This window comes from Salmo salar, chromosome ssa01 (assembly GCF_905237065.1).
Source record: "Salmo salar chromosome ssa01, Ssal_v3.1, whole genome shotgun sequence".
NCBI lineage: Eukaryota > Metazoa > Chordata > Actinopteri > Salmoniformes > Salmonidae > Salmo > Salmo salar.
This window is the reverse complement of record NC_059442.1, coordinates 30,977,175-30,992,758: the sequence shown is the minus strand read 5'-3', so window position 1 is coordinate 30,992,758 and position 15,584 is coordinate 30,977,175. Positions and strand designations below refer to the sequence as shown.

At 42.6% G+C, this 15,584-nt stretch overlaps 2 protein-coding genes across 20 annotated transcripts in view; one reads left to right on the top strand and one right to left on the bottom strand.

Annotated features, from left to right (window-relative positions):
• mark3a (MAP/microtubule affinity-regulating kinase 3a) overlaps positions 1–2,602 on the top strand; it is a 29,873-nt gene extending 27,271 nt beyond the window's left edge. For 8 of the 16 annotated variants that reach the window (XM_014190596.2, XM_014190571.2, XM_014190542.2 and 5 more), the window contains 2 exons: positions 1,417–1,461; positions 1,863–2,602. In XM_014190596.2, the coding sequence (XP_014046071.1) occupies positions 1,417–1,461; positions 1,863–2,208 (391 nt within the window). In that variant the 3' untranslated portion in view covers positions 2,209–2,602. Of the gene's footprint in view, positions 1–1,416 lie in introns of all 16 variants that reach the window. The other 8 variants (XM_014190604.2, XM_014190656.2, XM_014190584.2 and 5 more) reach the window with 2 other exon arrangements.
• Positions 2,603–2,652: 50 nt separating this feature from the next.
• ckba (creatine kinase, brain a) lies at positions 2,653–15,393 on the bottom strand. 4 transcript variants are annotated; one of them, XM_045716811.1, is made up of 9 exons: positions 8,372–8,443; positions 7,544–7,745; positions 6,209–6,396; positions 5,913–6,067; positions 5,630–5,762; positions 3,923–4,094; positions 3,500–3,623; positions 3,153–3,342; positions 2,653–2,972 (listed from the first exon to the last, which is right to left on the bottom strand). In XM_045716811.1, exons 3-9 carry the CDS (start codon positions 6,384–6,386, stop codon positions 2,794–2,796), a joined length of 1,131 nt encoding a protein of 376 aa, XP_045572767.1. In that variant the 5' UTR covers positions 6,387–6,396; positions 7,544–7,745; positions 8,372–8,443; the 3' UTR covers positions 2,653–2,793. The 4 variants fall into 4 exon arrangements, with proteins under 4 accessions (XP_045572767.1, XP_014046157.1, XP_014046183.1 ...); XM_014190682.2 differs by lacking the exons at positions 7,544–7,745; positions 8,372–8,443 and adding an exon at positions 15,240–15,393; XM_014190708.2 differs by lacking the exons at positions 6,209–6,396; positions 8,372–8,443 and adding an exon at positions 15,240–15,258.
• Positions 15,394–15,584: the final 191 nt, after the last annotated feature.

Below are 15,584 nucleotides of genomic sequence, written 5' to 3'. Positions count from 1 at the left end.
CTCTTGTCCCTCATCCCCCTGGCTAGAGGCTGCTATCTTGCCCACTAACTAAACCCTCCAGGAATCAAACTTTCTCTACCCTCCTGTAGACTCATTTCAAAGCTTGTCTACAGCACAAAACTCATTACGGTCTGTGGACATGGTATGCAGTCCTACAATGGCCCTGTAACTGCTTGCCTAATTGTCTTTCAAGCCAACCCCCTCTCCTCTAAACATAACCAGTGTCACATAGAGGGAAGAAACATGGGACATGTTAGAGGACGTCTAGAGGACCTCTGTCCTGGTGTCTGTCAACCTCGAGAATAGACTGCATGAGAGCTCCCACAACAGCCCCAGTCTGCATGCACTGACCCTAATACACAATGTGTGTATTAGAGGTGTGGGTGTGTGGACTGTAGTTCCACTGTATGGTTTTGTTTTTGTCTTGTTTGGGTGAATCTCTTCATGTCAACAAATGTATCCAAACTGTCATACCGTCACTCAACACATTTCCATTCCTGTATCCCCTTGCTCTATGTGGTCTGTTGAAGCACTTTTGTTAGTTTGAACACCAGCGAGACTGATCAGTGTGACCAGTTCAAAGTCTCTTTTTCCATTGATTCTGCACAGGTTTCATGTCAACACTTCCATAATGAGGTTATAGTTATTTGGTGGTGGCTTTCTTGTTTCTAAACACTTCTACATTAATGTGGATGCTACCATGATTACGGATAATCCTAAATTAATCGTGAATAATGATGAGAGCCGAAAGTTAGACACACAGATATCACCCCCCCCCCCAAAAAAAATGCTTGGAAGTATGATTTTTGAGTCTATAACTTTCTCACTCATTATTCATGCAGGATTATCCGTATTCATGGTAGCATCCACATTAATGTAGAAGTGTTTAAAAACATATATTCTTATTTACAATAAAAGTGACTCCAAAATGACACACAATACATTTACAATTAATTTCTATTGGTTACAAAATCATCTGAAATGCATCCAACAAATGTATAGAGTCAAGCTTTGCGTGTTATGAATTTGGGAACAATTACTTAACTAATTTACTACTTTAATATACATATAAGTGAATTTGTTCCCATACGTTTAGTCCCCTATAATGGGGTGGGGAGGACTATGTACAAAACGTGCTGTAATTTCTGAACGGTTCACCCGATATGGATGAAAATACCTTCAAATTAAAGTAGTCATTGTGTCATTTCAAATCCAAAGTGCTGGAGTACAGAGCTAAAACAATGTGTCACTGTCCCAATACTTTTGGAGCTCACTGTATGTTATATCTCTCAATGTATATTCACAGTACAGTGTTCTCTGTCATCCTTGAAATGACAAAACACTCTCTTTGGAAGTCCACATTTTGTGTTTTTTCTCTTTTTCCTAATCTTGCTCTGCTCCCTCTACAACTGTCAGAGTCTCAACCGAGTTTGAGAGAAACGGGAGATTTGAGGGCTCAAGGTGAGGTGTATGTTGCTTTCTCAACCTGATATTCCTGTGATGACAGAGATATCACTTCACTCCCAGCTGTTCTCCATTCTGTCAGTCAACCAGTATTCCCATCTGTCTATCCATAGGGTCCTTCTCCCTCACCTTTTCCCCATGGAAGTGGTCTCTGTATGTGATGAAGAGTGTGGTTATTTTAGTTCATTGTGGTTTCCTCATTGAGTGTTGTGCTCCTCCTAGTGTGCTGCATGACCATCCGTTTACTGTATGCTTTGCTAATTGACCCTTTGATCAACACCTTGCATTATTTTGTCTATTCACGATACCGAGCCATAAACAGATATGAAAATGACTAAACCTAGGGGAAAATGCAGAGCTTTAGTTAATTCAACTTCTCTTTATCTCCCCCTTATCAGTCGCAATGTACCTGGGGATCAGAAAGGGGAAAATAAAGACGGTAAACCCCGCTCCCTCAGATTCACTTGGAGTATGAGGACCACCAGCTCCATGGAGCCTTGCGACATCATGGAAGAGATACGCAAGGTGCTCAACGCCAACAACTGCGATTATGAACAGCAAGAGTGTTTCCTGCTGCTCTGTGTCCATGGTGATGGACATGCTGAGAACCTTGTCCAATGGGAGATGGAGGTGTGCAAGCTGCCCCGCCTCTCCCTCAATGGCGTGAGATTCAAGAGGATATCAGGCTCATCCATCACTTTTAAAAACATTGCATCCAAAGTCGCCAACGAGTTAAAGCTATGAACGAAAGGGCAAACTATGTCTAGAAAGTATTTAAGCTGTACAATCATTAAAGTAGCAGTTTCCATTTGTCGACACAAAATACAGTATGTATTGAATGATAAAATGCCAAAAGCATTCCTCTATACAATAATCACTGAATTACTAATAGCTACAGTATATACTCTGGTCATGTTAGACCATCATAACAAATTGAATATAGTTGGTCATGCTGTGAAAATGGACAAAGCTTTGTCTTTATTTATTTCATTATTTACACTGAAAACAAGGTTCTTACTTTCAAGACAGCTACACATTGTTATACTCCGTTTGTTTTATATATTGTTTGAATTTAGGTGGAATTTATGTAAATGCTCATTAGGTAAGAACACCAGTGTCAATAAAAATGTCTACTTGACTCGGTATATTTTAGTTCTAAATGAGGATGGGGAAAGAAAGAATCAAACATGGAAGAAACAGTTTTTATTTTCATATCCACTCACATTGAAAGAGGACCTTGTATGAGAGAGTAAGTGCTGTTTATTACAGAGTGCATTCCAGGATAATGTCACATTCATTCAGATGACAAGGAGGAGGCAATCATGAGTTTCACTTCTGGGCAGGCATGAGGTCATCAATAGACTGGCCCTTCTCCAGCTTCTTCTCCATCTCAACCAGCAGCTTAACACCATCCACAACCATTTGCACAAGCTCCACCTCAGAGAAGCCCAGGCGGTCTGCGTTGGAGATGTCGAAGGTGCCACCCACAGCTGCGGTGTCCACCCCACCTGGAATGGAGACAACGTCAGAAGATGGAATTAACAGCTACAAAACTCCTTTCAGAGAAATTCCAGCTTTAATGCTAGAACTATTGCCAGTGTTATTTATTCTACCACCTTAATGTGCTTGTAAGTTACCCTGAGCAAACAAAAGTAGATATCTGGTTCTGTGACGAATAAATGTTTTACCGGTTCCACGTTTCTGGAGCCTTAGCCTCTTGAGCACTTCCTCAAATTTGGCATGCTTGCTCATGTTGGGGATCTTGACGTGGACTCCAGCACGTAGCCCTGTGCCCAGGTTGGATGGGCAGGTAAGAACGTAGCCCAAGTGCTCATTCCACATGAATGAAGTGCCCTTATCTTTGAACAGGGTTTCAATCTGAGGAAAAGTGTCAAATTTTAACAAGGAAAGGAATACAAACGCCATCGATTGATCATTGCCCGCATGTTTTTACAACGAGCAATTTTTATATGGCAACAGAAAATTATCCTTATTTAAATTCTCAAAACCTTGAAAGTATTCCTTATTCACTCACCTTTGTGAGGCCAGTGCAGAAACGGTTGAACACCTCCTTCATGTTGCCACCCTTTTGCATAGAGATGACACGCAGGTGGTCCTCCTCATTGACCCAGACCAGAAAGGTCTTGGTATCATTGTGCCTTGACAGATTAGAATAAATAGATGTTATATGGTCCGCTTACAAGGTCATGGACAATGGCTTATGCCACCACCAGCGTATAAACTATTATGAATATTTACCCTCTGACTTAGCAGAGATTAAGGTACATCTAGTTAGAGGGCATCTGAGAATTTCCTATCCCTTCCCACAGTCATTTACTTGAATAAAGTAAGGTTGGAGAAGTGAGAAAGTAAGAATGACAGGTGAGTTAGAACAAAACCAAATTCTAATACCTTTGAGGAAACCTAGAAGTGTGAGAATGAAAAACCCTGTCCTCACCAGATACCCCTGCCATCAGGCCAGTCCCGGGCCATGCCAGAGGCCAGCAGCAGAGGAGACACAGGCTTGTCAAACAGGAAGTGGTCATCAATTAGCTGCTGCTGCTCAGCATCTGACATGTTCTTCAGGGCATAGTACTTCCCCTTCAGGTCACCGGACAGGGAGTCCAGAGCTGCAGCGGAACAAAATCAGATGTGCCAGATCCAGTAAGCTCGCACAGAGCCAATGTATGAGTGAATGTGCAGTCTTCATTACGTGGCTATCAATCTGGTTGTGTTACAACCAGAAATTACCTTAAGGAAGAAAGGATCAATTCAATGTATATAAATATGTCCAGACAGTGATCTCCAGTCTAAAGCAGGGATCTTGAACATTTCCTTGCCCAGGGACCCAGATCATGTTAGCAAAATGTGTTTCTTCCCCCCACACCTTGTCATCCAGTGAATAATAATGGAAAGGACAAGTATAGTCAACATTTTAAAATGAATAGGTTTGGTAGATAAAACACTATTATTTTGACATCCCCACATTATAATTGGCAGTAGTGTCAACTAACATTAGCTAGAAAGGTAACTCCAATTAGGGCTGTGACAATTCTGAAATTTTGGGTAACGATTGTTGTGCAAATGACCATAGATAGTAATAATTGTCATTTTTGTTGAAGTGTTTTGAGCTTGTATGCATCATTAAGACATACCTAAATGCAGAAGACACATTTCAGTTGTACAACTGACTAGGTATCCCCCTTTCAAATACAACATAGACCTACCCAATTCATACAACACAGCTTTGGTGACACTCCTTTCTCAAAAACAAATGTTTGACAAATTGCAACTTTTGGAAATGAATTAGGGAAACTATCTACACTTGAATATACATTTTACCCCCCCCCAAAAAAATGTTTATATTAAGACTATACGATAATTGTGCCAGCTCTATGCCAAACACGGTCGCTATTAGCAGCTGTTTAAACAAAGGTTTGCCATGTGCAAAAATGTCCAAGTCAAGAAAGCTTACCAGCAGCCAGCATCACTTGCCATGAAAAAAAGCACCTGTGATTATCAGTCAAAGCCTGTCAGATACTCCATTGAACACAATTTGCTCAATATTAGGAGTTGAGAAATAAAGTTGACATCATTAGAAAGATGATTATTCACCTCTTTTCCATTGTAGGTATGCAATTCAAAATGTGTCTAGTCTTGTTGCTAGTAAAATTCATAAAACATTCACTTTAATTTGATATACATTTTAATATTTTTTTCACAGATCCCCTGCACTACCTCCGTGGAAAAAAAATATATAAGTGTACAAATGTTTTTTAAATAAATACCCCTGGTCTATGAATACCCTTGGTCTGAAACGATCCTTTGTAAGTAACAGACAAATAAATTCACATAGTTCACCACTAGAGGGGACCCTCTACACAGTAATGTTGCAAGAGGGAACTGGCATCATTCTAGGCTGGCAGAATGATGCCCCAGACCCTACTGCAGTACTGGATTGCCAATCTCTGCGCCGCTCCACCACACAGTTCAAACACCATTCTAGTTAATCTGTCTGCAATTCTACCATGCATTAAACACACCATCCCAACCCCTCAAGATATTGTTTCTACACTTCCCATCTTTGCAATTTATTGGGTAAAAACATTTAGAAAATACATTCTGTCCATCTTGATAATTTTTTGGGGTGGGTTTAAGTAATTACCTTCGACTGACATTTTCTCAACACCCCTTCGCTCTCCACGGCTGCAGTGTGGGGGCAGGCAGAACCCACGGATGCTCCTGCCTGTTCGGACACGGGAGCTAATGACATAGTTGGGGTCCAGGTCATCTCCACCCTGTACATTTTTTTATCAATTAAAAAAATTATTAAAATTAGCCTACAGTTAGCTGTAACTTGACAACACTGGTCTACTTTCCTGCAGGGTACACAGTTGAACATTTGCCTTAGACCACAGTCAACCAGGTACCCATTTAGAGGGCAGTACCTTCAGGTTGTCTGGGTTGAGGTCAGTCTTGTGCTTGTCTGTAGGCTTGTATCCCCCATGTCTGTCCTCAATGATGGGATCCAGCAGCTCCTTGAAGACCTCGTATGTCTCCTCATCTCCAGCCACACATCCCACAGTCATGATGAAGGGATGGCCTGGGGTAAAAGAAAACAGAGGAGTCAATTAGGAGACAAATTGTAGAGCATGACAAACATTAACAACCTCAATAAATAATAGTTAGCATTTCATCAGAATCCAAAGGTGGAGTCGACAGACTCCGGATGGGTTCGTTTTACCAGGATTATCAATCCCCGTCTGAATGACACCATCTATGGTGAAGCCGTTGGGGGTGGCACGGTCTCGGAGTTTGGTGTACATGTCCTGGGTTAAGACCTTGGCCATGTGGTTGTTGTGCTGGCTTAGGTCAGGGAACTCCTCCTCAGGTGACAGCCTCTTGATGGTCAGTTTAGCCATTTTATCATTGCTGAACAATAACAAACACATTCTACAGGGTAAGCCACCTGCTATGCTTAAAAATGCATTTGGACTATCTACTTAGTGTCTCAGTTCCCCTCAAAAAGGGTTGGCTATACTATTTTAGTTCATATGGAGTCACCAGATTGTCACTTATTGCAGTGACAATCTATGATGGTTTCCGTATTGATACATTCTTATGGTATGCTAGACCAACAAGCATTATTCCCAGCAGAATTTGAAAGGTTATCTGAAACTAATCATTGAACCATTGTGCTTTGGGCATTTGGTATGGATGCAGGCCAATGGAATACACACATCCTTCTTCCTATTGATTACACTCGTATAGAGTTATATAACGCATCAACAAGGTCACTGTGCAGAACAAAAGGGTATGAGCGCCTCCCTAGATGTGATACTGGATCAGAGATGGAAACTCGAGTCTGAGACTCAGACTCGAGTCGCAAAGAAAATGACTTCCGACTTGACTTAGACTCATGATCAATTGACCTGGACTCTAGATGAGCAACTCGTGATCAATGGAAGTCAGTACTGGGATAAGTTTGTTGTGCATTCTGTCAGATAACATGGAACAGGCTGCATTAACAGAGAAAGTAGTTCGAGACAGAGGGCTGAAAATTGTTCTAGAATGTCTGCGTTCCGCAAAAAAAAATATGCATTCAAGGACGTATCTATTTCAATGGGAGGATAGTAATTACTCATATTTGCACTTTGTCCTTTGGATTGAGCGGACATTGTGTATGCTATTGCTATGTAGATAGGAACAAGCAAAAGTTAAGCTATTGTTTGTCTTAAGTAAAGCTTGTTAAAACAAGCAAAAGTGAACTATTGTGTATCAGTATGTGAAATCATGTCATTTAAATAATATGCTGTAAATTACATAATTTTGACAGTGTTTGGCAACTAACTAAATGTTTGAAATTGTCCAAAAAATTATGTAGGAAATAATTTACTTCAAATCATTTACAAGGTTAATAGACCTAACCCACAGCAGGCAGAAAGCCATTGCCAAAAGGGACTTGAGACTTGACCTCTACCTCAGACTTGTGAACATTCTGTACTGGACGCCCTCACTAAACGCACTTTTAAGAGGCAGAACACATGGCTTGATGGTTGAACGCTGCATGGATCTTTACCTGGGTTATCAATCCCGGTTTGAATGACATCATCCAATGTAAATCCACTGGGCGTTTGTTTGCTCCTTAGACGCTCGTAGATGGCAGGAGTCAAGATCTTAGCCATATGATTATTGTGCTGGCTGAGATCTGGGTACTCCTCACTAGAAGCGTACTTCAGCTTTAGCAGGTTGTGGGTGTTTCCGAAAGGCATGACTGATCCCTGGACGCAACACGGAGTGGAGGAAAAAAAATGGTGAATGTGAGCTTAAATAGTACAACATAACTCTCAAATACTAGGTTTTTATTATGCAACTGCATGGCTCAATATGCGCATTGTGCAGTAAGCGAACGACAGTCACGATTATATAGGCTCGAGGAAAATGTCGACAGAAAGTTAATAAAATAAAGAGACCTTTACTCTAGAGGCGGAGTGATGGAATGCATGTCAAATGCTAAAGATTGCGCAGCAGTGTCATTCCAATCCAAGTAACTATTTTATAGAGCTCTAGTCTAGAGTGGTTTTTGCTTGTGAAATCCAAGTCGCTCAGAACAATAAGGTAGGGTAGGTTATGCGAGACAGTAACAGTTGCGGCACACTAGACTATCAACATGACGAGGTCTCCTGCTCGATCACGGCTACAGATTACTTTTTTGCGTTGTCTATTGTTATCGATATTTCGCCGAAATATGTAAAATATATGAATGGATATCGTTTTAAATATATCCTCTGCTAAATATATATATATTTGTAAGTATTTGCTAATGAGTCACTAATGTGTTGATTTCGGGTTAAAACGACTGATGCCATTCTGATCATCCTCGAGTGAGTAGAAATAGGGGTCCTACCTGCTGCCGAGGCTGGTCACTACTACTGGGGGAAGACACAAAGATCCCTATTTTTCCGACCGTGACGCGCAATCACCAACGTTATTTGGTTCTCCAGTAGAAGAAAATGGTCTTAGAGATGGTTCTTTATAGTAGGCGAACTCGGCTCCCATTGGTCAGTGTTTGTATTCCATTCATTCTATTGGTCGAACACTAGGCTATACGCCGAGTTGATATTCACGTAAAAATAAGGAATTCCCCTCGATGCGGCCACAAATACAAACATTCTTTCCAATTGACCCCCAATTTAAAAGAGGCAACTTCGTAGTCTATTTATAGTTATACATAAATAACAAAACATGCCGAAATGCTGCTGTGTTATTCAATGTACATGTAACAAGGTAAAAAAAATGCTCCCACCTAGGGATGTGACTTCAGGCTATTCTGTGTGGAAGACTGGGAAATGTTGGGACCAGGTGTCCAAGTAGGCTACACATAGCTAGCTGTACATGTTGAAAACGTTTAATCACAGGTAAGACATTTAACTTGTTTAGTCCGTTTGTAACTCCACTCACTACTTGTAGCTTTATAGTCAGGTTGGTAACTAGCTAGTACTCACTCACATGGCTGCTAGCACTGTCAAGAAAAGGGCACGAGAGAAGCAGTGGCGGTTCTAGACCATTTCAACTGGGGGGGCCAAGCTGTGGCCAGTTGTACTGTTAGAGGGGCCAGTTATATTAGACGTTATTGTGGTCATATCGTTTTGCATGTGGTACGATCCGCCCCTATAGAAAATGTTGGGTTAAATTAGTGTTCCGCGTTGCCACTGTCTAATAACGGATGTAAAAAAAAGAACGATAGCAAAAATTAGATACTTAAAAATTATTTCATACTCCACATTTAGGGGGGCCACAAGGGGGTCCAAAATTGTCAAAGGGTACTGGCCCCCCCTGGCCCTCCCCCAGAACCGCTAGTGGAGAGAAGCCCTACAATATTACGTTTTTCTAAGTAGTGAGAATTTTAGGGAGCAAGCAATGTTGAAAAGTCATTTAGACATGTACTTTTCTTGAATGCACTTTGTAATTGATTAAAACAAGCAAACAAAAAGAAAACTGCATTTGAACGTTTTTGCTGTGAGCCAATTTAGTAACCTAGGTAACCATAGGTTGTTTTACCCACAGGTGGGTGGGGCCAGGAAGCTCCATCTAATACCTACTGGTACTATACCAGATTGCAGTTTTTAGATGTTCCCTTACCTTGGCCTTCGCACTTTTCTCTTGAAACCTTTTATATGTAACTACATGTAATCGAAAATGTAATCTACTTAATCCCAAAAGGTAATTTGCATACTACAAGAAAGGTTTTTAAAGTGTAGTCACTTTTGAGGAAACAACTCAGGTACACAGTATAAATATGATAAAAATATGAAATATGATGTATTTCCTATTCAACAAAACTGTATGAATAATAATTTAAATTAATTATATTTTGTCTAAATATAGTATAATCAATTTCTAAAATGACTAACTATAAGATTTAATCTTCCTTACAAATGTAAAATACATTTGTCTATTTACTGTTAGAGAAAATGTGCATATCTTCTGAAGGTCTCTCTAGATCAAAACGTCTGCTCCCATCGCTGTGAACATCTCGTTACGATGTAAGGATTCCAGACATATGCATTGTTAGTGGCTGTGACCTAGGGTTCAGCCAGGAGTTGATAGACACTTGGAAAAGTGAATTAAATTGTAGGAGGGACAACCCAGCTTCAAGTGGTGTCAGATTTCACATCTTGCTTCATACAGGCAGAAGAGACATGTGTCCATGAGAATCAGGGCTGCTGCTCAATCTATGGTGTCCACATAATGATTTATAAGCGAAAAATGTCCGTCGGAACAGGTACCAGAACCACGCAGGTCCCCAAAACAGGGGACTTTACATCTAAGAGGTTTAAAGGCCGAGTGCAGTCAAAAGTGTGATTTTCCTCTGTTTAAATATGTATTTCCATACTATGAGGTTGGGATAATGTGAAAGTGTGAAAATGATAATGCCCTTTTAGTGTAAGAGCTGTTTGAAAAGACCACCTGAAATTTCAGCCTGTTTTTGGTGAGATGACATCACCAGGTGGTAAATGAGTTAAGGGACCAATAAAAAAAAGAGTTCCAAACCTCTCTGCCAATAACAGCTAGCCCCTCCCCACTCAGACCACTCCCAGACAGTCCTAGTGAAATTCTTGCTTGAGAAATTGATCTTTGCTAAGAAGCAATTTTTTCTTCTTCTTTTTGACCATTTTAGTTGAAAACAATCACAGTAAAATACTTAATTGTTATCCAGAAATGATTTAATATTGTGATAAAAATGGCTGCATTGGACCTTTAACGGTTATACATATGATATAACAATGTAAAAATGTGATTTTTAACCATAGAGAAAAATAGGACTTTTCTGTATATCTATGCCATTGTAGCGTCTGTGACACCATGGGCAGTGCCATTGTGTCACAGTTGTCGTAGGATGAAGCGGACCAAAGTGCAGCGTGTGTGTCGTTCCACATTTTATTTTCACTGTGAAACTATGCAATACATACACATAAACTAAAGAACAAAAAACAAACTGTGACGCAGAGGGGAAACATACACTAACTCAAAAAACAATCTCCCACAAACCCAGATGGGAAAACACCTACTTAAGTATGATCTCCAATTAGAGACAACGATGACCAGCTGCCTCTAATTGGAGATCATCCCAAACAAAACCCAACATAGAAATACAAAACTAGAACATAACATAGAAAAACTAAACTAGAAAACCCCCGTCACACCCTGACCTACTCTACCATAGAAAATAACAACTTTCTATGGTCAGGACGTGACAGTACCCCCCCCCCAAAGGTGCGGACTCCAAACGCACCTAAACAACAACAAAAAAACAAAACAAAAAAAGGGAGGGTTAGGTAGGGTGACTAATGTCTATGGCGGCTCTGGTGCGGTACGCAGAACCCTCTCATCCCGCGGATCCTCCAGCAGAGGAGGCGGCTTCAGTTTGGGGCATAACCCCCGCTCCGCCCGCTGATCCCTCCGCTTTTGTGTCACCGGACCCTGGATCGTCGCCGAAGGACCCGGACCATGGATCATCACCAGAGGTTCTGGACTGCGGACCGTCTCAGGAGGTCCCGGGCTGCGGGCCGTCTCAGGAGGTCCCGGGCTGCGGGCCGTCTCAGGAGGTCCCAGGCTGCGGGCCGTCTCAGGTGGTTCCGGGCTGCGGGCCGTCTCAGGAGGTTCTTGCTGTAAACCGTCGCCGGAAGCTCTGGAATGGGAGCCGTCGCCGGAAGCTCTGGACTGGGAATGTGCACTGGAGGCCTGATGCGTGGGGCTGGCACAGGTGGCGCCAGACTGGTAACACGCACCTCAGGGCGAGTGCGGGAAGCAGGAACAGGACACCCCGGACTGGGCAGGCGCACTGGAGGCCTGATGCGTGGGGCTGGCACAGGTGGCGCTAGACTGGTGACACGCACCTCTGGGCAAGTGTGAGGAGCAGGCACAGGGCGTACCAGGCTGGATAGACTCACTGGAGGCCGGGTACGTGGGGCAGGCACAGGATATACTGGGCCATGGAGGCGCACTGGAGGTCCCGAGCATAGAGCTGGCACAACCCGTCCTGGCTGGATGCTTACGTTCGCCCGGAAAACGCGGGGTGCTGGCACAGGACGCACTGGGCTGTGAATACGAACTGGTGACACAGTGCGCAGAGCCGGCGCAGGATATCCTGGACCGAGAAGGCGAACTGGAGACCAGGAGCGCTGAGCTGGCACCACCCTTCCTGGCTGAGTGCTCAACCTAGCTCAACAAATGCGGGGCGCGGGCACAGATCGCACCGGGCTGTGAATGCGCACTGGCGACACAGTGCGCATCACCGCATAACACGGTGCTTGCTTCGTCACTCGCTCCCCACGGTAAGCACGGGGAGTTGCCTCAGGTCTCCACCCTGACTCTGCCAATCTCCCTGTGTGCCCCCCCAAAAAACATTTTGGGGGCTGCCTCTCGCACTTGCCTCGTGGTTGGTATAGTGCCTCGTAATTTCGCCGCTCCGCTTTCGCTGCCTCAATCTCCTCTTTAGGACGGCGATACACCCCAGCCTGACTCCAGGGTCCTTTCCCATCCAGAATTTCCTCCCAGGTCCATTCCTGTTTCTCCTGGGCACGCTGCTTGGTCCTTTGGTGGCAGGAGATTCTGTCACGGTTGTCGTAGGATGAAGCGGACCAAAGTGCAGCGTGTGTGTCGTTCCACATTTTATTTTCACTATGAAACTATGCAATACATACACATAAACTAAAGAACAAAAAACAACAAACCGTGACGCAGAGGTGAAACATACACTAACTCAAAAAACAATCTCCCACAAACCCAGGTGGGAAAACACCTACTTAAGTATGATCTCCAATTAGAGACAACGATGACCAGCTGCCTCTAATTGGAGTTCATCCCAAACAAAACCCAACATAGAAATACAAAACTAGAATATCATAACAACATAGAAAACCCCCCTGTCACGCCCTGACCTACTCTACCATAGAAAATAACAGCTTTCTATGGTCAGGACGTGACACATTGAGGTTACAACCCATATGAATCCCCACCCAGTTGACTACTTTGAAATGAATAAGCATGGTGGAAGCTCTCAATATCACTGCCCAAGGCCAGGTTAATGCAGGGGCTTACTGGGGCTGAAGGGCGCAAGAGGCAGCTAAAATAAAATAAATAAAGGAAATGTATACAGTAATATAAATATATATATGTATATGTGTATCTTTTTTTACTGCAACCGCCAACCACAGGAAGATTCAGGAGCCCGCTCACAATGAGTTTAGACAGCCTGCTGCTGCTGCTCTGCTAATCTTCAGATGGGGGAGGCCTGCCATGATTGGGTAACTGGCCCTGCCTTGATTGGGTAACTGATTATTTAAAAAAATAAAAAGTTTTTACAGCATAATAATATACAGTGCCTTCGGAAAGTATTCAGACCCCTTGACTTTCCCCACATTTTGTTACAGTCTTAATCTAAAATGGATTTTAGATGGGCCTTGGTCAGGGAGGTGATCAAGAACGTGATGGTCACTCTGACAGAGCTCCAGAGTTCATCTGTGGAGATGTGAGAACCTTCCAGAAGAACAACCATCTCTGCAGCACTCCACCAGTCAGGCTTTTATGGTAGAGTGGCCAGACGGAAGCCACTCCACAGTAAAAGGCACATGACAGCCTGCTTGGAGTTTGCCAAAAGCTACCTAAAGACTCTCAGACCATGAGAAACAAGATTCTCTGGTCTGATGAAACCAAGATTGAACTCTTTGGTCTGAATACCAAGCGTCACGTCTGGAGGAAACCTGGCACCATCCCTACGGTGAAGCATGATGGTAGCAGCATCATGCTGGGGGGCTGTTTTTCAGAGGCAGGGACTGGGAGACTAGTTAGGATTGAGGAAATGATTAACAGAGCAAAGTACAGAGAGATCCTTAATGAAAACCTGCTCCAGAGCGCTCAGGACCTCAGACTGGGGCGAAGGTTCGCCTTCCAACAGGACAAGCACACTGCCAAGACAACGCAGGAGTGGCTTCGGGACAAGTCTCTGAATGTCTTTGAGTGGCCCAGCCAGAGCCCGGACTTGAACCGGATCGAACATCTCTGGAGAGACCTGAAAATAGCTGTGCAGCCCCATCCAACCTGACAGAGCTTGAGAGGATCTGCAGAGAAGAATGGGAGAAACTCCCCAAATACAGGTGTGCCAAGCTTGTAGCATCATACCCATGAAGACTCGCTGCTGTAATCGCTGCCAAAGGTGCTTCAACAAAGTACTGAGTAAAGGGTCTGAATACTTATGTAAATGTAATATATCTGTTGAATTTTTTTAATTTGCTTTGTCATTAAAAAAAAGACAAAGCCCTGGGCCGATGCTTCCTTAATCTGGCGCTGCCCCTGCTAAAACTGCCTTTTTTCCCCCAGTGGCCTCTATGATTCTCTGTTTTTACCCAATGTAAAATTATATGAACTGACTAGCTTTGGGACACAACATCGAGAGTCAGTGTATTGGTTGGACTCCCTGAGTGGTTCCAAGAGTCCACTCAATACACAGATGTTGTCCCAAAAGCTATGAACTGACCTTCTGCGGCCCATGTAAATAGGCCTAACTAACTGTTAGGCCTACAGTTTGCAATCCCTAGGGATTCATTAACAAATATAGGACTGTCATGTGAAAAATGCTGAAAGTCAATTATGATTCACTTAATAGCTTGTTCTGCCTTTTTACGAAATCCTATACGTCATCAACTTGAGGCTGCACAGCTCAGCTGTTGAAGAGCATTTAAAAAGCACAGTGTTTGCGCCTTTTCGCAGATTTATATACCATCTGAATTGCCTCATTCATTGCACGATTCAGTGGATTACTGCGAATGAACCGAAGTCTCGTCTGGTCAGTGGTATCTAACAAATCCACATGTGAGATCTGCAAGAGCATGTGAACAGCAAGTAAGTTAGCTAACAAGGCTGAATCATTAACCTTTCGACATATAAATCACTTCGAATATGATCTTTACATCGCTTTTATACAGTAACGTTACTAGAGTTACTTCCAAGTAGCTACGTTTATGGCGGGTCAAACGTTCGTTGCCTAACTTTAGCTAATGTTATCTAGCTAGCTAACTAATGAATGGCGTTAGATTGCACCCCCCTCATAACATTGAAGTTTTGCACAGTGAAGTTGCCGAATAGTGTACTTGGAAAAGCAATATTACATTTGTTGTCGAACCAAGCTAGCTAACGATGAAAGGTTGCTAAATTGCATTTAACTAGATTTGTTCATTTCCTATTTTAAAATGAACAAACTGTTTTTCACTTACATTTTCTCCATGGTTGTGGCTGTTTTTAGGTGGAGGCACTCAAATAACTGAAGTAAAGTTTCTCCACTGTTCTAATTCGAAAATAAACAGCGGCCGTTTAAGATTTAAATGATACTTGTATTTAAAACAAAATATACAACTCGCACGTGCAAGTATTCCAATGAGTATGAAAATAAACAAACTCATTTTGGAGGGATTTTGATGTTCGGACCACCTAACTTCAGGAGGCAGAACTGATTTTAGCTAAACACAGCTATGTCGCCCAATACATTTCGCAAACTTGTATTTTTATGCATTTGTGAAAAGTGTTATGTTTGTCATGGGGGAACTGTTCACTAGTTTACG

Excerpts from the sequence above, each read along its gene's own strand:
- ckba (XM_014190682.2), bottom strand. Across the intron at positions 6,068-6,208 it reads GACGGGGATTGATAATCCTG|GCCATCCCTTCATCATGACT; the intron begins GTAAAACGAACC and ends CTTTTACCCCAG. Across the intron at positions 4,095-5,629 it reads TGAGAAAATGTCAGTCGAAG|CTCTGGACTCCCTGTCCGGT; the intron begins GTAATTACTTAA and ends GTTCCGCTGCAG.